The sequence below is a fragment of the Cetorhinus maximus genome, chromosome 9 (assembly GCF_964194155.1).
Source record: "Cetorhinus maximus chromosome 9, sCetMax3.hap1.1, whole genome shotgun sequence".
NCBI classification, from domain to species: domain Eukaryota; kingdom Metazoa; phylum Chordata; class Chondrichthyes; order Lamniformes; family Cetorhinidae; genus Cetorhinus; species Cetorhinus maximus.
Window position 1 is genome coordinate 52,200,819 of NC_135887.1, and position 20,749 is coordinate 52,221,567.

At 41.4% G+C, this 20,749-nt stretch overlaps 1 protein-coding gene across 5 annotated transcripts in view; it reads left to right on the forward strand.

Annotated features, from left to right (window-relative positions):
* Positions 1-20,749, forward strand: part of zzef1 (zinc finger, ZZ-type with EF hand domain 1) — a 283,385-nt gene that overhangs the window by 245,360 nt on the left and 17,276 nt on the right. For all 5 annotated transcript variants that reach the window (XM_078548719.1, XM_078548721.1, XM_078548723.1 and 2 more), the window contains one exon: positions 15,516-15,666. In XM_078548719.1, the coding sequence (XP_078404845.1) occupies positions 15,516-15,666 (151 nt within the window). The remainder of the gene's footprint in view (positions 1-15,515; positions 15,667-20,749) is intronic.

Here is a 20,749-nt window from a genome sequence, read left to right on the forward strand (position 1 = left end):
AATCACCAATTTCCATGAGGTGAGAATGATAGAAAGATGAAATGAACAGCTCCTTCCCTGAACTCCCCTCTCACCAGTTTGGGATGGCGTGTGACTTGGGGAACTTGAAGGTGGTGGTGGTGTGCCTGCTTCCCTTGCCTTTCTAGGTGGTAGAGGTTGTGATTTTGGAAAGTGATGTCAAATCTGCCTGCTTGGAAAGTTGCAGGAGAGTTGGGAACAGCTCTGTGTGGTGACTGTTGTTTGATTACTTTGGAAGATGGAGATTGGGATTGTAGTTCATAAGGACCATCGGGTCAAGGGTGGGTTTTTTGAAAGGACCATACCTATGCAGATGGAATCGTTCACAATATAGATTGGTTAAAGACCAGAAGGGTAACAAGATTGGAAGATTTTTTCCCCCAAGTTACAGTAGTTTTATGGAGCTCATAATCTAAAAAGTTAGTCAGCAGTACCTGTCTGGAATTTGAAGTCCTAATTTAGTTTTAATAGCATTAAAAGCACTGCAAAATTAAACCATTTGGAAGAAAAATTACTCCAATATACCCACAACAACAGTTGACTAATTTTATTAACAGTATCCCTTAGAATACACCAGAGTGCCTGATGACCCATTGTCACCTGTAAAGAATTCCTAATGACTACCAGTCGGCAGCCGTCATGGTTACTGCCGGAACAGTGGAGGGAACAAATCCAAGGCACAAGTCATAATCTAACTGCATCTTTTGTACTATGTCTCGAGAAACAAAGAAGACATTGAGGAGGTGGAGATAATGCATTTAAAGAGCTAAGACTGATCTCCTAGTATTGGGTCTGAGTTATCAATTGGAAAGGAAGGCATCTTGGAAGGTGATCTCATAGAGACGTAATTGGACAGTAAATACCAGGGAAAAGAGTTAAGCTTCATTGCTGCTGTTACAATAAACAGAGCCGAAAGTGTTCTTTATCTATAAACTTCTTGTGGAATGAAAGGTGTCTCTAATCAATCTGCCATCATGAAAATTGGGAACTGTTAGAATGATTACAGTGAATTATAAATCATTGTGCATCTACAACGCTGTTCTAAGAAACAGCACAAAGACTTTTAACAACATCAGGACACCTTAAACGTTTAACAAGTGTGGGCACTTTTAATTTTGGTAAATGCAGCATGCTGGTGCAATTGTGCAAAACAAGGAAAATGATAAATTGCTAAAGTAATTAAATGTGTTTTTATTGTATGCATATGATAACGGATCCAGGGTTCAGTGAGTTTCAAGTCATAAATTCTATGTCCTATCGTTCTCTTTAAAATTTTAGCTTGGTCAACCTGGCAAAATCTACATTGGCTTGTGTGATCTGATTGCTGGTCGGGGCTTGCTATAGTTTTATTTCCTGTATGTGTGTGAGAACACGCTGCTCCATCGCAATGATAAATTATATCAGAAATCCACAGCTGACTTGGATTTCCACGCAACTCCTTTGAACATAGGGAGAAACTGTTTCTATTGGTTGGGGGCGGTCAGCCTCCACAGCATACAGATGTAAGAAAATTGGGAAAATAGCCTGGGAGCAAATGTGATTTTCTTTTTGAGCGTAGAGTTATTATGATCTGGAATGCACTGCCTGACAAGATCATGGAAACAGATTCAGTAGTCACTTTGAAAATGGTATTGGATATTTGCGTGAAAAAGAAAAAAATTGAGGAATGGGTTTAATTGGAGAGCAGGCACAGGAATGCTGGTCAAGTGGCCTTTTTCTGTGTTATAAAAAATCTACGATCCTGTAGCCATAGCTGATCAAATTGTTCATGATTTAAAGAACAATTGATGGGTTAATTTGTACTTTACTGACACACAGTTATTTAAGGACTGTGCTTTTAGTTTGCCGAACAGATGTCAGAAAATGCAAAACACTAACCAAATGGTAGAAGTTTTTGATATGGATCATCAGGCTGTTTATTCCCTATAGTTAGTCCATTGTATTTCCAATTATTCCAAGCCTTGGGTGCATCTGCAATCTCTCGTCAGTCAGTTCCTGCTTTGTTGGAAACAACAAAGTCATTCTCTATAACAATGGTCTTGCCAAACGTCCTGCTAGCAAGAATCTGTTTTGCTTCTCTTGAAAGGGTTCCAGTAGCTTGTGATGGTTAGATGGTTACTTTAGAGGCTACCTCAACAGCATTGAAATTGATCTTGATTGACAACTCTGTGACCGGCTCTCTCTAGTTCAGCTAATGCAATTCCATTACATATACAGGTCACCATTGCCAAAGAGGCAAAACTTTGCCAGCAGAATAGTGTGCATTTACCTTCAAAAGTACTTTAAAAGATGTTTTGTTATTCTGGTTCAGAAAAGAACATTCAACATAAGTGAAATTAAAGGTCTTTTTAAAGGATTGTTACAGTATTTTTTATTTTTCTGCTTTCTAAATAAACAAGTCTCTTCCTGAGCTGGATAGTCTGCCTCTGGTGCTTTTTCATGACAAACTGAGACTGAGAGAGCATTTTTCATCCTGTCCAATGCAATTCCTAATACTTAGTATTTGTGGTCAAATTTTGGTTCATAGGAAATGTGACATCCTGCTTGTTAATTTTGCAGCGAACACAAACTAAAAAAATACTGAGAAGTAACTCTGATCATAAGCACCAGCACCTTATTGTATTATCCAGCACCTTATTATCCAACTCATTTATACTCCAAATGTTTGGTATTATTGCTGCCGTTCCCCAGTGCAGAAATGGGGATTACAATCATGGGAACATAGAAATTGCTGGACTAAAATAAATGTGCATTTAGTTCACTCTGTACTGTTGCGGCAGTTGCATGATGTAATAATGGATTTGTTGACTAATCATAGCAATTGGTCTCTATCAATTAGCCTTGAGCAGACCTAGAAAAAACACAGTGGTGGAAAGCTTCGGGAATCTTAGGTCCAAAGTTGTCTGTTCCTTCCAAGCATGCTACACTTAGCACATGTGAGGTCTCAAATTAATCATTATTTTTATTCATTCATGGGATGTGAGCGTCACTGACTAGGTCAGCATTCATTGCCCATCCCTTATTGCCCTTGAGAAGGTGGCGGTGAGCTGTCGCCTTGAACTGCAGTCCATCTGGTGTAGGTACACCCACAGTGCTGTTAGGGAAGGGAGATCATGGATTTTGACCCAGTGACGGTGAAGGAAAGGCGATATATTTCCAAGTCAGAATGGTGTGTGACTTGGAGGGGAACCTGAAGGTGGTGGTGTTCCCTTGTGCCTGCTGCTCTTGTAGTTCTAGATGGTAAAAGCATCGCATCAGGAAGAAAGAACATGGGGGGTAGCCAAAAAAACCACAAAAGAAAATCCCAGATTGTAGAGCAAGAGAGATGTACAACTTCATACCCAATGACTTTTCTTGGGTAAATCTGCCAGCTAATTTTGCATTCCCCCATGTTGCATGAGCAGCAGATGAGCTGAATGATTAGTCAGTCTGTTTTTTTTGTTGATATTAGTTGAAGTAGAAATTTTGGCCAGGACAATGAGAGGGCTCTCTACACAGGCAGATGGGAGGCTTAAACTTACACAAACTTCTCAGATGTGAGAATACTAGCACTGAGCTGAGTTTACTGTCATATGGCAAGACATATTTAATGTTGCTCAATGGATTTTGGTGTTGGCTGTTAAATGCAGAGCAGTATTGGGACTTGACTGCTCCATGTTGACTTAATAACACTAACAGCCAATCAACTAATTGGGAGAAAGAATACAATCCATGCACTCTCCATCAATCTTGCACTCTGAACATTTTACTATGCCTGCTGTCTCTATAACTTTGTAATTGAACTGCCAAGTTCTCAAAACAGCTGAGGAGGTATATGATCTCTAAATCAGTAAAAAGGGGTACTACCTTGTAAAATACTCTGCAAGAATTTTTTGATGCAGGAAACATGAGCCACTTTCTGTTTAATATTTAGGACAGACTGGTAGTAGTGAAGAGGACAACTCGGTGCTGCAGCCTGTCATTTCATCTAACTGGACCTGGCCGTGAAGGCTTTGCATCTAAATCTTTAGTTCCCATAATCTGGCAATAAATCCAATGAGCAGGCATTTTTAATTCTCCCCATTGATCTGTCTTTAATTTATTCTACTTAAAAGAATTCCAAAATCAGAGATTGTTGTCATAAGTGTCTTTTTGGTCAGCCCAGAGTGTGTTTCCCATCACAAACCAAAGTTAAATCAATTTAATAGGTGTTGGTTCAAGTGCCATTCAGTCCACCTGTCACTCAGATTTTGGTTTTTGTATTGCTGAAATATTTTATTTCACATACCTACTCTTTATACACCTCTTTCTCTACATTGCATTTCATTTATATATTATCTGCAGTACTTGCGTAACACTGCGTTGTAGTTGCTGTAGTATTGTTTACACTTTGTGAATTGTAGTATACTACAAATCCTTTGTGGATGAAGTAAAACAAAAATTCAAATCTTTCAGAAATATGTCACAAAGATTCCCATTCCCTCACAATCCCCTGGACTTCTCATTCCCTATGGCTCCCTGGGTTTCCCATTCCCCAAGTTCCCACCCCGGAGTCCCATTCCCCACGCCGCTGGGCTACCTGTGCTCTTTCGGGCTTTTGATTCCCCAAGCATGAAAATCATAACTAGTGCTTCAGCAGCTTAGTGTGAATTTGCCTGTGATCAGTAGGTTAAAGATGTATGAAGGCAGCATATTTTTGCTAATGTCCGATCCTGTAATAGTTAAGACTCTTGTGGTAAGAGACTGTTTCAAGTCTCACTAATGGAAGCAATTTGAATTTTGCCATCAGTGTGTTAAGAGTTTTGATTGTCGAGGCAGAATTGTTTACTGACAAAAAAATATGATTCCTGTCAACTTTGGCACAGAATGAGGTGATCATACACACTCTCCGCCTCAGTTAAATTCTATTCTGGCACTCGTTGAGATTACAGCATTGTGTTTGCATTAATTAAATGCTGACCTCTTCTAGACCAAGACAATTACTAAAATGGCTGCATCAAATAAAATTACTGCATCAAATAAAGTCATTAACAATTTTTGGACATATCTGATAAAGTGAGAGATTTGCTGGATAGTGCGGGTGTTTTCACTCACTGTGAATGGTTTTAAATAATGTTTGTTTCAGGCACAAATGCGCAGAGGTTTCTTTGTGTTAAGACTAAAAGGGTTAGAACAGTAAATGATGGGTTTTGACATGAAGGTGTCACTTGATTCAACACAAGCTCTGAAGTGCAGTTTTGTAATATGACCTTGTTTTTGGAGGCACATGGAATAAAGCACTGTGGTGATTTGTTTTATCTGCATGCAATTGCTTTGCTTGCAATCATGGGTTGTTTGGGGGTGCCTCAGAGATGGTTTTACACGATACATCCTTTGGTGCAGGGTTTTTTGTTAAGGTGTTGAGAGGTGTGCTTCAAAGCTCTGGATCATGGTATAGGAGGGTATGTTTCCTTAACACCTTTGAGGAGGCCACTTGCCTTCATACTCAGGACCAGGCAAAGAGCTCAGGTTGGGGTGAGGGAGGATCATAAGTTACTCAGAAAGTAGATTTTTATTCTCAGCAATAGATTAGTTCATCTTATTAACATTTTACAATGTATTTACTCCACATCTAGAAATTGATTGTCTACCATCCCTGTGTGATGCAGAATTAAATCCGGCTGATAGCGATTTGGCTTTGACTATGTTTGTTGGCTTGCCAAACTTTGTAAATAAATCCATAGTCTGCGCTCCTGGCTGCATGTTCAACTATATTTCATGCAGAAAATCTATTTCTAGATCCGATACAGATCAGTTTTATTACTGCCTGAGCTACATCCATGTTGTTCTCCTTATGGTCTACTGTAACTTTTACCTTGTAACCCCCAAACATAATTCACTGTCAAAGTGATGGGTAACTGGGCCTCCAGTATTTGAAGTGTATTGACCCAATTTAAGTATTTCTTTTGGTGACTTAGCTTCCAGTTTCCCATCAATTAATTGTTGGGGTCAGAAATTGTGGTACTGTTGGATTTTGTCAAAAAAGTAAACGTTGGGCAAGTAGTAAGATACATCACAAAAGCATTTATTTAAATTGGAAAACTCTAGGTTCATCAAGACCATATGTAGGGAAAGACCAAGTTTGAAAAAGTAGGAAGAATGCTGAGGGGTGTGATTAGGTGATGCCAGGCTTGGGTTTTAAAGTCTATACATTATTAGAAGGAGAAAATGCTGAGGGAGGTCGTGAGTTCTGTAATGTCTGGCCTTGATTTCAATACAGTATAGAAGAGCGTGTAAGGTGGCCTGTTTGCATCTATGGAAAGGAGAGTTCAGAAAAGCTCGCATTGATAAAATAAAAGTTGGGCCAAAGACAGGTTGGAGGTGGCAAAATGATTGCTCGTCACTCGACTTAGGGCTGTTCAGGAATATGAAAGAGAAAGAGAGACTTGCATTTATATAGTGTCTGTCTCAACCTCATTAAGTCCCAAAGTGCTTTACATCCAATGAAGTACTTCTGAAGTGTAGTCACTGTAGTAATGTAGGAAATGCAGCAGCCAATTTGTGCAGAGAAAACTGCCACAACAGCAATGTGGTAATGACTAAACACTAATCTGTTTTCAGTAAATCATTAAAGTAGCAATGTAGGTTAGTAAGGCCATATTTAAAATTCTGTAATCCTGTGTAAAAGTAAAGAAGCACAGGTGTTCATTTCCAGAGAGAGAGAATTGAAAAACAGGTTATGTTAAACACCTGTTTTAATGATGATTGAGGGATAAATATTGGCCAGGACACCAGGGAGAATTTCTCTGCTCTTCTTCAAAGTTATGCCATGGGATCTATTGCATCCACCTGAGATCAGACAAGGTCCCTCAGTGTTCCCTCAGTATTGCGTCAGCCAAAAAAGACTCACATTTATATAGTCCTGTTCATGACCTCACAATGTTCAAAGCACTTTAAGCCCATGAAGTACTTCCGAAGTGTATCCACTGCTGCAATGTAGAAGGTGCAAACATCTAATTTATGCACAGCCAGCTCGCATAATATATGAAAATGACCAGATAATCTGTTTTAATGTTCGTTGAGTGATGAATGCAGTTTATATTAAACACGATACAATTTAAATACAGTCCAATATCCTTGGATAAGTAACTAATGCTATAAATTTTACAGCACTCCTATTGTGCTTTACATATATAAGTATTTCAATGTTGTTAAGAAATACCTCCTTTACTTTAGTAAAGATGTAATTCCTATTCTGTAAATGCGGTCCATTCGGAAACTTGTGCTGAAATTTCTATAAACATAGAAAATTTAAACAAAATTTTAAATAATGCATATAAAATTATTATATTCACAGCTGGGATAATTCGCCTGCTGTCCTTTGAAATAGTGTCATGGGAACTTTTATCTTCACCTGAAACGGCCTCAATCTAATGTCTCATCTGAAAGATTGTACCTCTGACAGCGCAATACTCTCTTAGTGTTGCACTGTCAGCCTAGATTTTGTGCTCAAGTCCAGCAATGGGACTTGAACCTACAACATCCTGACTTGGGTGCAAGTACTAACAACTGAGTCACCTTCCACACTATCACGGAAAAGGGTTTCGCATGGAAGAGGCAACTAAGCTTCTTGGCGGCAGCTTTAGTAATGGAGGAGACGTGAGGGCTCCATCTGAATTGGAGGGCGTAGGTCAAGAATGCAATGGATTAAAAACAGTGGAAACATCAAGATAAAATATGAGCAATCTGGAGAGTATCTGACATTAAGCAAAGGCACACCATTCTAACCTTGCTTAAATTGCAGGTACGATATTGTGTACTGTTCTTTACACCATATCTTTAGTAGAAGAGCTTTGATGCATCATAGAAATATCATTGAAGACTGTGATGATTTGTCATCTTAAGCCTGTAATTTATGAGAAGGGAGTTGGACCTCTTGTTAGAGGAAAATTTGAGAGGATATGCCCTGGACCTTTTAAATCTTGAGGAGTCTAGACAAAATAGCAATTGGGCTTTTTGGGTTTTGATGAGATCTAGCAAGGATGCTCAAAGCTAATGAGGCTCAAGTAGAACCCGTAGAGCAGAACGATTCATCTATCCCTATGAAACAGTGGATATGTGCAACAGACATTCTTAAAACAACTTTCAAAAATATATCCGTTGCATAAGAACATTTCACATCTCAGCAATGCACTCTACTACAAACCTAAATAAGGAAATTCCACTCTCTTTTAGGTGAAGAAAAACTCAACACAACTCCAGAACTGTTGGCGTGACATCGGCCATCTTAATTTCTCTGCTTCTCTCACCCACTCCAACTTATCTCCTTCTGAACTTGCTGCACTCTGTTCCCTCAGGTCCAAGCCTGACTTTGTTATCAAACTGCCGACAAGGTGGTGCAGTTGTTGACCGGCGTACTGACTTCTACATTGCAGAAGCTGAGCACCATTTCTCAGACGTTTTTTACCCCCCCCACCCCACCTGACCGTGATCCCACCACCGAACGTCAAGCCATTGTTTCCAGGACTGTCACTGACCTCATTTCCTCTGGAGATCTTCCCTCCACAGCTTCCCTCCCAACCCCACACAGCCCACTTCTACCTTTTAAATGAAGTGGCTGTAGAATTAGTGGAGGTATTGGTCGAAATATTCCAGAACTCACTGGATTCTGGAAGGGTCCCAGTGGATTGGAAAACCGCTAATGTGATGCCCCTGTTCAAGAAGGGAGGGAGACAAAAAGAGGAAACTATAGGCCATTCAGCCTAATGTCTGTCGTTGGGAAAATGCTAGAGTTGATTATTAAGGAAAAAATAGCAGGACATTTAGAAAAACTAAACACAATCAAACAGAGTGAACATGGTTTTGTGAAAGGGAAATCATGTTTGACAAATTTGCTAGATTTCTTTGTGGATATAACAAGCAGAGTTGATAAAGGGGAACCGGTAGATGAAGTGTATTTGGATTTCCAGAAGGCATTCAATAAGGTGCCACATAAAAGATTATTGCACAAGATAGGAGCTCACAATATTGGGGGTAATTTATTAGCATGGATTGAGGATTGGTTAACACACAGAAGACAGAGAGTCGGGATTAATGAGTCTTTTTCAGGTTGGAAAGATGTAACTAGTGGAGCGCCACAAGGGTCAGTCCTAGAGCCTCAATTATTTACTATCTATATTAATGACTTGGAGGAGGGGGCAGAGTGTAATGTATCCAGATTTGCTCACGATATAAAAATAAGTGGGAGGGCATGTTGTGATGAGGACATAAGGAATCTGCAAGGAGATATAGATAGGTTGGGTGAGTGGGCAAAAACTTGGTAGATGGAGTTTAATGCAGGAAAGCGTGAGGTCATGCACTTTGGTAGGAAGAATCAAATGGCAGACCATTATTTAAATGGCGAGAGACTCCAAAAAAGTGCAGCACAGAGGGATCTGGGTGTTTTTGTGCATGAAACACAAAGTTAGCATGCAGGTGCAGCAAGTACAGGCGATTTTGGCCTGTACTGCAAGGGGGTTGGAGTTTAAAAATAGGGAAGTCTTGTTACAACTGTACAGGGTGTTGGTGAGGCCGCACCTGGAGTTCTGTGTACAGTTTTGGTTCCCTATTTAAGAAAGGATATACTGCCATTGGAGGCAGTTCAAAAGAGATTCACTAGGCTGATTCCTGGGATGAAGGGATTGACTTATCAACAATGGCTAAACAGGTTAGGCCTTTATTCATTAGAGTTTAGAAGAAATGAGGGGTGATCTTATCGAAAGGTACAAGATTCTGAGGGGGCTTGACAGGGTAGATGTTGAGAAGATGTTTCAGCTAGTGGGGGATCTCGAACTAGGGGGCATAGTTACAGAATAAGGGGGCACTTATTTAAAACTGAGATGCAAAGGAATTTCTTCTCTCAGAGGTAGTGAATGTCTGGAATTCTCTACGCCAGAGAGTTGTGGAGGCTGGATCACTGAAAGTATTTAAAGAGGAAGTAGATAGATTTTTGAAATATCGGGGAGTTGAGGGCTATGAGGAGCTGGCACGAAAGAGGAGTCAAGGCCTGGGGCAGATCAGCCATGATCTTATTGAATGGCGGGCAGGCTTGAGGGGCCGAATGGCCTACTCCTATTTCTTACATTCTTCCCAAAATCCACAAACAGGACTGTTCTGGTAGATCCATCATGTAAGTCTGTCCCTGCCCCACGGAACTCATTTCTTCCTATCTTGCCTCCATTCTCTCTTACCTTGTCCAGTGTCTTCCCACCTACATTCACAATTTGTCTGACGCCCTACTTCATATCAACATTACCCGTTTCCCCACATCCCCATCATTACCCATTCCCTGGAGTCGTCTCTTTACCATGGACGTCCAATCCCTCTACACCTCCATCCCCCACTAGGACGGTCTGAGGGCTCTCCACTTCTTCCTTGAACAGAGGCCCGAACAATTCCCATCCACCACTGTTGTCCTTTGTCTGGCTGAACTTGTTTTCTCACTGAACAATTTCTCTTTAAACTTGTCTCACTTCCTCCAAATAAAAGGTGTGGGGATGGGTACCTGCAGTGGCTTCAATTATGCCGTTTTTTTTGGGGCGTATGTGGAACATTCCTTGTTCCAGTCCTATTCAGGCCCCCTCCCACAACTTTTTTCAGTACATTGATGATTGTTTTGGTGCCACTTCATGGTCTTGTCTGGACCTGGAAAAAATTATTGATTTTTGCTTCCAATTTCCACCCCTCCCTCACCTTCACATGGTCCATCTCCGACACTCCCCTTCCCTTCCTTGACCTCTGTCTCCATTTCTGGTGATAGACTGTCCACCAATATTCATTACAAGCCCACCAACTCCCACATCTACCTCAACGACAGCTCCTCACACTCTGCTACCTGTAAGGACTCCATCCCATTCTCCCAGTTCCCCTGCCCTCGTTGCACCTGTCCCAATGTTGAAACCTTCTAAAATGGCGCTTCTTGACGTGTCTTCCTTTTTCTTTAACCGAGCACTCCTTCCCCCCAGCACTGTGGTTGACATGGCCCTCAACCGTGTTTGACCCATCCCCCGCACCTCTACCCTCACCTCTTCCCCTCCTTCCCAGAACCATGATAGGACCTCCCTTGTCCTCACTTTTCACCCCACCAGCCTTCGCATTCAAAGGATCATCCTCCACCATTTCCACTAACTCCAGCGTAATGCCAACACCAAACGCATCTTCCCCTCATCTCCCAGTCAGCATTCTGTGCCACCCTGGTCCACTCCTCCATCACCCCCAAGCCCTCATCCCCTTCCCACAGCACCTTCCCATGCAATCGCAGAAGGTGCAATGCCTGCCCCTTTTACCTCCTCCCTCCTTACCATCCAAGGCCCCAAACACTCCTCTCAAGTGAAGCAGTGCTTCACTTGTACCTCCTTCAATTTGGCCTGCTGTATTCACTGCTCCCAATGTGGTGGACTCTACGGTGATTGAAACATATAAGATCCTGAGGGGATGAATCTGGAAAGGATGTTTCTTCTTGTGGGAAAATCTAGAACTCGGGGTCACTGTTTCAAAATAAGAGGTCGCCCATTTAGGACAGAGATGAGGAATAAGATTTCTGAGGGTTCTGAGACTTTGGAATTCTCTTCCTCAAAAGTGGTTGAGGCAGAGTCCTTGAATATCTTTAAGGCAGGGGTAGGTAGATTCTTGATCATCAAGGCTGCATTTGACCCAATGTGGCATCAAGGAGCCCTAGCAAAACTGGAGTCAATGGAAATCAGGGGGAAAACTCTCTGCTGATTGGATTCATAGCTAGCACAAAGAAAGATGGTTATGGTTGTTGGAGGTCAGTCATCTCAACTCCAGGACATCACTGCAGGACTTCCTCAGGGTAGAGTACTCGGCCCAACCATCTTCAGCAGCTTCATCGATGACCTTCCTTCCATCATAAGGTCAGAAGTGGGGATGTTCACTGATGATTGCACAATGTTCAGCACCATTTGCGCCACCTCAGATACTGAAACAGTCCATGTCCAAATGCAGCAAGACCTGGACAATATCCAGGCTTGGGCTGACAAGTGGCAAGTAACATTCGCGTCACACAAGTGCAAGGCAATGACCATCTCCAGCAAGAGAGAATCTAACCATTGCCCCATGATGTTCAATGGCATTACCATCACTGAATCCCCCACTATCAACACCCTGGGGGTTACCATTGACCAGAAACTGAACTGGACTAGCCATATAAATACTGTGGCTACAAGAGCAGGTCAGAGGCTATGAATCCTGCAATGAGCAACTCACCTCCTGACTCCCCAAAGCCTGTCCATCATCTACAAGGCACAAGTCAGGAGTGTGATGGAATACTCCCCCCTTGCCTGGATAAGTGCAGCTCCCACAACACTTAAGAAGCTTGACACTGTCCAGGACAAAGCAGCCCACTTGATTGGAATACATCCACAGACATTCATTCCCTCCACCACCGATGCACAGTAGCAACAGTGTGTATCATCTTCAAAATGCAGTGCATGCTCCTTAGACAGCACCTTCCAAATCCACAACCACTACCATCTAGCAGGTCAAGGGCAGCAGATAGATGGGAACACCACCACCACCTGCAAGTTCCCCTCCAAGTCACTCACCATCCTGACTTGGAAATATATCGCCGTTCCTTCACTGTCACTGGGTCAAATCCTGGGACTCCCTCCCTAACAGCACTGTGGGTGTACCCACATCACATGGACTGCAGCGGTTTAAGAAGGCAGCTCACCACCACCTTCTCAAGGGCAGTTAAGGGTGGGCAGTAAATGCTGGTCCAGCCCAGCGAAGCCCACATCCTGTGAATGAATTTTTAAAAAAAAGAGGGGGTGAAAGTTTATCTGGGGTAGGTAAGAATATGAGATTAAAATCAGATCAGCCACGATCTTATTGAATGGTGGAGAATGCTCAGCGGGCTGAGTGGCCTACTCTTGCTCCTAATTTGTATGTTCTATATAAATGCAGACTGGGACGCTTTGTGGAACATGTTTGGTCAGTCTGCAAGCATGACCCAGACCTTCCTGTCGCTTGCCATTTCAACACCCCATCCAGCTCTCATGCCCACATGTCCATCCTTGGCCTGCTGCAATGTTCCAGTGAAGCCCAACGCAAACTGGATGAACAGCACCTCATCTTCCGATTAGGCATTTTACAGCCTTCCGGACTTAACATTGAGTTCAACAACTTCAGACCATGAACTCTCTCCTCTATCTTTAACCCTTTTTTAAATCCAATTATTTTCTTATTTTTGTTTATTTATTCATTTTTTAAATTAATTTTTTAATACTTTTTCCCCAGCAACCCCCACACAGGGCCCAAATGTCACTTGTTTTTCTGTTGTGCTTTCATAGCGCGTTGACCCTTGTTCTGCTATTAACACATTCTGCTATCTTACCTTTATGTCATTATCAGCACCTTCTTTTGCCTTTAACACTCCCTTTGTCCTGTGACCATGACATCTTTGTCAATCTCTCCTTAGCTCCCACCTATCCCTGACCTCCTATTTTGCTCCACCCCCTCTTAAACCGTTTAAAATCCATCACGTTTCTACTTCTCTTTAGCTCTGAAGAAGAGTCGTACAGACTCGAAACGTTAACTCTGTTTCTCTCTCCACAGATGCTGCCAGCCAGACCTGTTAAGCTTTTCCAGCATTTTCTGCTTTTATTTCACAGCTCGAGTCTTTGTTTCTTTCAATTTTTCAAGGCTAGGGTCAGGAATACTCAAAGCCAGTCAGTCATTCACAGCATTGAATAGCTTTCACACCACTTGAAACAAAACCCTTCGACTAGTTTCAAACCTTCACATAAGATTACATGTGACCAATGCCCAGAAAACTTCATTGAAGATTTTGAAAGCTATTGTTTAATAGCTGAATTTAATGCATAACTTTTCAGGCCAAACCATGAAATAAAAACCTGCAAATGTGACTCTCCAAAGCCATCAAAACATTTTAATAACTTTTCTGCTTTAAGTTCACATACAACTGGTACTGGGAGAAAGTAGCAGGTTGCAGTGGGTGCCAACCCTACACTCCAGCTGGTTTCGATCCAACTGCCTTCACTCATACATAATAAAAGCATAAAATGCTGGAAATACTCAGCAGGTCAGGCCGCATCTTTGGAGAGAAAAACAGAGTAAATATTTCAGATCTGTGATGTTTTCTCTGTTTTTCTCTCCACAGATGCTTCCTACCCTGTTGAGTATTTCCAGCATTTTCTGCTTTTATTTCAGATTTCCAGCATCTGCAGTATTTTGCTTTTGCCTCATTCACCAATATAAAAGCTGACTCTTCTTGGGAAGTTTTAACAAGCTACACATGGAATTGACACTCTTAATGGTTGGCATAAACGTGTAAATAATCAGCTATATTAAGGAGCACCTTATTTGGGAAAACTCTAATAATTATGTAGGATAGGATTAAACAATATATTGGTTTATTCCCATCTGCTATGATTACTTTAATATCCTATGTTTCTGTTGTGACTGAATCTTTAGTTATATGAAGTACATTATACAAAGGTGTAACAGCCATGGAGGGATTTGGCAACAAGGATGGGAATTTTAAAATTGAGGCATTGCCAAACCAGAAACCAATGTAGGTCACTGGGACTTGGTGTGAGTTAGGATATGGGAAGCAGGTTTTGTATGAGCTCAATTTTAAGTAAGGTGGAAAGTGGGATGTCAGCCAGGAGGCCATTGGAATATTCAAGTCTAGAGGTAAGAAAGGCATGGATGAGCGCTTCAGCAGAGTTGAGGCAGGAGGGCAGTCAAATGAGGAGATCAGGCAGTCTTAGTGGTGAAGGGAATATGTGATGGGAAAATCGTTGGAGTCAAATATGACATCTGGATTGCGAACTATCTGTCTCAGCCTTCAGTTCAGGGAGAGAGATGAAGTCAGTGACTAGAAAGCAGGGTTTGAGATGGGGGCCAAAGATCAGCGGCTTTGGTCTTCTCAATATTTTGTTGGAGGAAATTTCTGCTCATACGGTAGTGGCAGGTCAGACCAGCAGCCTGACACATCATGAGGGAGTTGGTGGTGAGGTAGAGTTGGGAATCGTCAGTATAAAGTGCAACCTGACATTGTGTTTACGAGTAATGTTGTCAAGGGGCAGATGGGAGGGGGGCAGAGAGGAGGGGGCTAAGGATAGATCTTTGAGGGACACCAAAGGTAATGCTGGAGGAGCAGAAAGAGAAGCTGTTATAGGTGATTTTCTGGTTCTGACTCAATATGTAAGAATGGAACCAGGGTGAGGGTAGTTCCACCCCGTTGGACAATGAAATGTAAATAGTAAACGTGGTACTTTTATTGACAGTGGGTAAGAATGTTTGATGTAGAACGCAAAGTTGAGCATTTAAATTTAAGCAGATGTATTGGCATATATTTTTATGATTCTTTAATCTCTGTTGAAGGTATTTCAGAAATGTTGGTTCCTGCCCCTGCTGTGTAGGTGTGTCTTAAAATCATCTCTCAAGTAGAACATGATATGTTAAGGAGTGTACCCTCTGTTCCATTTTCAATCTGTTTTATTTCCCTTTCCCAGTGGCTGTGACCTCACCATGTTGAAGCCACTGTGGCAACTTTTCGCTAAAATGGAGAACACTGCAAACCAAGACCAGGCTGGAGTTTCTATCCTTCCACCACTTCATCGAGCCCTGACTGAACTGTTCTTCATTGCAGAAAACCGGGCTGCGGTAAGATAGAATACTTGTCGCAATGTGTATCAGAAATTGTTTCTACCACTGTGATGTTAATTTGTGCAGGCAACATCTAGTTTGTACAGCCACCATGCTGTGTCCTAATCCTCAAATACAATGGAGCCCACGCCCCACAATGAGTTAGTTATTTAAAGGTGGGAACTCTGACAGAAGCCTCATTTAAGTACACTTGGAGGAGTCCTGATTGGCTTTTAATAAGTCACTAGATGTTCAAGTATAGACCTCTATAGCCAAGTATATAGATAAGTGTGAGGTGATGTATTTTGGTCGGAGGAATAAGGAGGCCACATAGTAATTCAATAATGAGTCTAAATGGTGTAGAGCTATGTTAAGGTACAGGCACATAAGTCGCTAGAAATGAAGCAAGTTAATAAAGCAATAAAATAGCAAACAAAGATTAGGTTTGTTTCTATAGGAATGGAACTGAAAAACAGGAGGCATTATGTTAAACCTGTATTGAACCTTGGTTTAGACTATACTTAGGAGCACTGAGTACAGTTCTGGTCTCCATATTATAAAAGGATATTGAGGCATTAGAAAAGGTGCAAAAAAGATGCCCAAGGGTGATACCAGAACTGACAGGATATACTTATCAAGCAATCCTGAACAGGGCTGGGACTCTTTTTTTCTAGAAAAGAGAAGGCTGAATGTGATTGGTATTCTTTGAGATCATGAGTTTGACAAGGAAGACATAGAGAATATATTTTCATTTTTGGAGAGCTCAAAACCTAAAGGTTATAAATATAAGATGGTCACTAATAAATCCAAAAGGGATTGTGGGGAAAACTTCCTTACCCAAAGAGTGGTCAAAATGTGGATTGTGTTACCACAAGTGGTAGTTGAGACAAATAGCACAGATGGATTTGAGGGGAAGCTTGGTAAGCACATGAGGAGAGAGATATGTTGGTCGATGAATAGGGGTGGGCGGAGGCTCTAGAGCTGTCCTAATTTAAAACAAAGTTAAATTGGACTATTAGTTCAGTTTTTCTCTCCTGAATAGTTAGATTCAGTAGAAACACAGACGTGGCATTGGATTCCACAGTACCTTAAATCTCAAAGAATCATTGCAGTCTTACAGTGAATTATGTACCATTTAAGGAGTTTGTTAAGTTTATGAAGCACAAAATACATTTCTTTAAATTAGTCACTTTAGCCTCCTTGTTTTATTTTCCCTCAAGTTCCGCTGTTCTACCTTTTCTCTCACTTTCTACTTCCATTGCTTCTCATGTCTTTGATTAGTGATTATGTTTTACTGTGCACAGTGTGAACTGGCCTCAAAATATTTGGTAAAACATCACTTGGAAGATTTAAGTGTAGTTAAATTTGGGAGTTGTCATGTCAAAATATTAATTCTGTATAGAATTACCAGTGTTCGTACAATATACGTAGCAGTGAGGCAGAGTTTCTGAGTAGTCAGTCGTCACTGAGAGAAAAGGAGGACAGTAACTCTTTCCCAATTCATCAAAGGTTGGGTGGCAAGGTGGAGCATTGACTCCTGGATCTTTTCAAGTTTGAGAAGATTTAGGAACTTCAGGAAAGGAAGAACAAAGTTTCTGAGAACTCAGATGAGATGTGAAGCAGTGCCACTAGCATCCCTCATTCTTTCTTCCCATGAACCATCACTTGGACTGATCAGTATTTGAACAATAATTCAGATCTGAATCTAAAGTGCATGAGGGCAGTCTTTTGAAGTGCCTTTTGACACTTGTTTCTGCATGAATTGAAGCCAAACGGAACTTAAGACAGGACTTCCAGCAAACAGTGGCCTCGATTTTGCAGTTAGTGGCGAACGAGCAGTGCTACCGGCTCATTACACTTAGTCTTGTCCACAGACTTTATCTGGGGCTTTGCACTGGAGCTTGTAGTTATTTGACATGCTGCGCCCTCTATAGGGGATCTAGAAACTATTTTTTTTCTTTCATCAGATGTAGGCTTTGCTGGCTAGGCCAGCATTTATTGCCTATCCCTAATTGCCCTTGAGAAGGTGATGATGAGCTGCCTCTTGAACCGCTGCAGTCCCTGGTGGTGTAGGTACACTCACAGTGCTGTTAGGGAGGGAATTCCAGGATTTTGACCCAGCGACATTAAAGGAACCGATATAGTTCCAAGTGAGGATGATGTGTGGCTTGTAGAGGAGCTTCCAGGTAGTGGTGTTTCCATTTGTCTTCTACCCTTGTCCTTCTATATGATAGAGATCGTGGGATTTGAAAGTTCTGTTTGAAGAGGCTTGGTGAGTTCCTGCAGTGCATCTTGTAGATGGTGCACACTGCTGCCATTGTGCGTTGGTGGTGGAGGGAGTAAATGTTTGTGGATGTGGTGCCAGACAAGTGGGCTGCTTTGTCCTGGATGGTGTCGAGCTCTTTGAGGGTTGTTGGAGCTGCACTCATCGAGGCAAGTGGAGAGTATTCCATCACATTCCTGACTTGTGCCTTGTAGATGGTGGACAGGCTTTGGGAGTTATGATGTGAGTTACTCATCGCAGGATTCCTAGCCTCTGATCTGCTCTTGTAGACACAGTATTTATATGGCTAGTCCAGTTCAGTTTCTGGTCAATGGTAACCCCCAGGATGTTGACAGTGGGGGATTCAGTGATGGTAATGCCATTGAATGTCATTTTTTTTTTAAAAAGTAAGAAATAGGAGCAGGGGCATTTAGCCCTTTGAGCTAGCTCCACCATTCAATAAAGGTCCTGACTGATTTACCTCCGCTACACCTGGCCGCACCCTCCCTACATCTTTTGATTCCCTTACTACCCAAAAATCATATCAATCATTGGCTTGAATGTACTCAACAACTGAGCATCCTCTGCTCCCTGGGGTAGGGAGTTCAAAGGTTTGTAACCCTTTGAGTGAAGAAGTTTCTCCTCATCTAAGTCCTAAATAACCAATCACTTATTCTGAGACTACAACCCCTAGTTCTAGTCTTCCCACCCAGGGAAACATTCCACCAGTACATACTCTGTCAAGGCCCTTCAGAATTCCGTGTATTTCAATTAGCTCACCTCTCATTCTTCTAAACTCTAGGGAATGTAGACCTAGCCTACTCATTTTCACTTCATGTCACAGTCCCCTCATCCCAGGAATCAATCTAGTGATCCTTTGTTGCGCCCCCTCCAGGGTAAATAAATCGTTTCTTAGGTAAGGAGTCTAAAACTGTACACAGCAGTAAAGGTATGGCTTCACCAAAGCCCTATACAATTGCAGTAAGACTTCTTTACTCTCATACTCCAAACCCATTGTGATAAATGCTAACATACCATTTGCTTTTGTAATTGATTGCAGTAACTGCATTTTAACTTTCAGAGTTGCATACAAGGATACCCATATCCCTCTGAATACCAAAATTTACCACTCTCCCAACACAAAATATTCAGCTTTTCTATTTTTCCTACCAAAGTGAATAATTTCATATTATACTCCAACTGCCACATTCTTGCCCGCTCACTTAACCTGCCAACGTTCTTTTGCAGCCCCTTTACATCGTCCTCACTGCTTACTCTCCCACCTAGCTTTGTATCATCAGCAAACTTGGATACGTTACACTTAACCCCTCGATATATGTCATTGATACAGATTGTAAAAGGATGAGTCCCAAGTACTGATTCTTTTTTTTTTAATGAAAAGATTCTTTTATTGGATAATTTCAGAAATGGGCAACTAGCACAGTCCTGATGCTAATCGCTTTGCATCATCCCCATGCCCTGCACGATTGAGTGTTATGAACATGGGTTGAAGAAAAGGGATTGGGAGAAGTAAACACTCTAGTCTCAGCTAAACATAAGCCATACACTCCCAAAGTTGACATCTAGTGTAAGAACCTTAAAAATGAATGACGATCTGAATAAAGATTTCACCAAGTCCTTGTGGAACAATTGTTGAGTAAACTGCAACATTTCAAAACATTATTGCAAATTCTTCCCTTGGCTCAGTTTTTTCTAAGCTCGCTTTTTTGAGTTCTTGTGGCATCGTACTAGTTACAGTCTGCCAATCCAAAAATGACTTGTTTATTCCTGCTCCCTGTTCTCTGACTGTTAACCAATTTCCAGTATTTGCTAATATACTACCTTTAATCTGATGAGCCCTTTGTGAATAATGAAAGTAGGCCTGTATATCCATAACTAATCCAATTGAAGAATCCTTTCCAACCGCAGAGTCTAAACTATCAGTTAGAATAGCTAGTTCAGTGCCAAAATTAAAACTGAAAATTCTGGAAAAACTCAGCAGCATCTGTGGAGAGAGAAACAGAGTTAACTTTTCGAGTCTAATATGACTGTTCATCAGAACTGGATTCTGTTCCTCTCTCCACAGACGCTGCCAGATCTGCTGAGTTTTTCTAGCATTTTCTGTTCTTATTTCTGATATCCGGCATCCGCAGTATTTTTGGTTTTATATTGTAAATTCAGTGCCAAATTATGCAAAGTAACAACGATGATAGCCTCACTGTTACTTTTACCACAAAATCCAATGCCTTTTACAGAAAAGCAAGCTAAAGTCTATTTCCTGAGTCTCTATGACCTGCAACAAACAGTTCTCCAGCAACAAGTTCTGCTCATTAAAATGGGGTGATTTCTCCAGCAAAATGCAGTGAGTGCAGAATAGCTGCATAGAAATATTGTGTATAAAATCAATCCCAGTCACTTGCAGGTGTGACTGACAGAGAAATTACCCAATCATCTCCATTTTGGGTGGGACTAGTGAGGTCACTATTTGCAGCCACTTTGCGTTCGAGTGCTGTGTCCTTTACACCTGAGATTTTCTTTCTTTCTAAGAACAGTCTCAGCCTGTGCCCAAAATATGTTTGGGGAGGAGTCTGAATTCTGCTTATCATGCTGAATGTTGTTAACCAATTCATGAAGCTGTACAATTTAATACATTTGAGTCAGTGTGATTCCAAAGCTGAAATGCATGAAACAATCTTTAATTGTTCCATATCTTTTCAGAAGATTCGTGGTAAAATGTGTAGAAAATTGAATTCCAAATAAACCTATTCAGTTTGAAAGCCTCCAATTAACATGCTTACCAAAAGATAATCCAGTTCCTCTTCCACTTGTACTTAAATA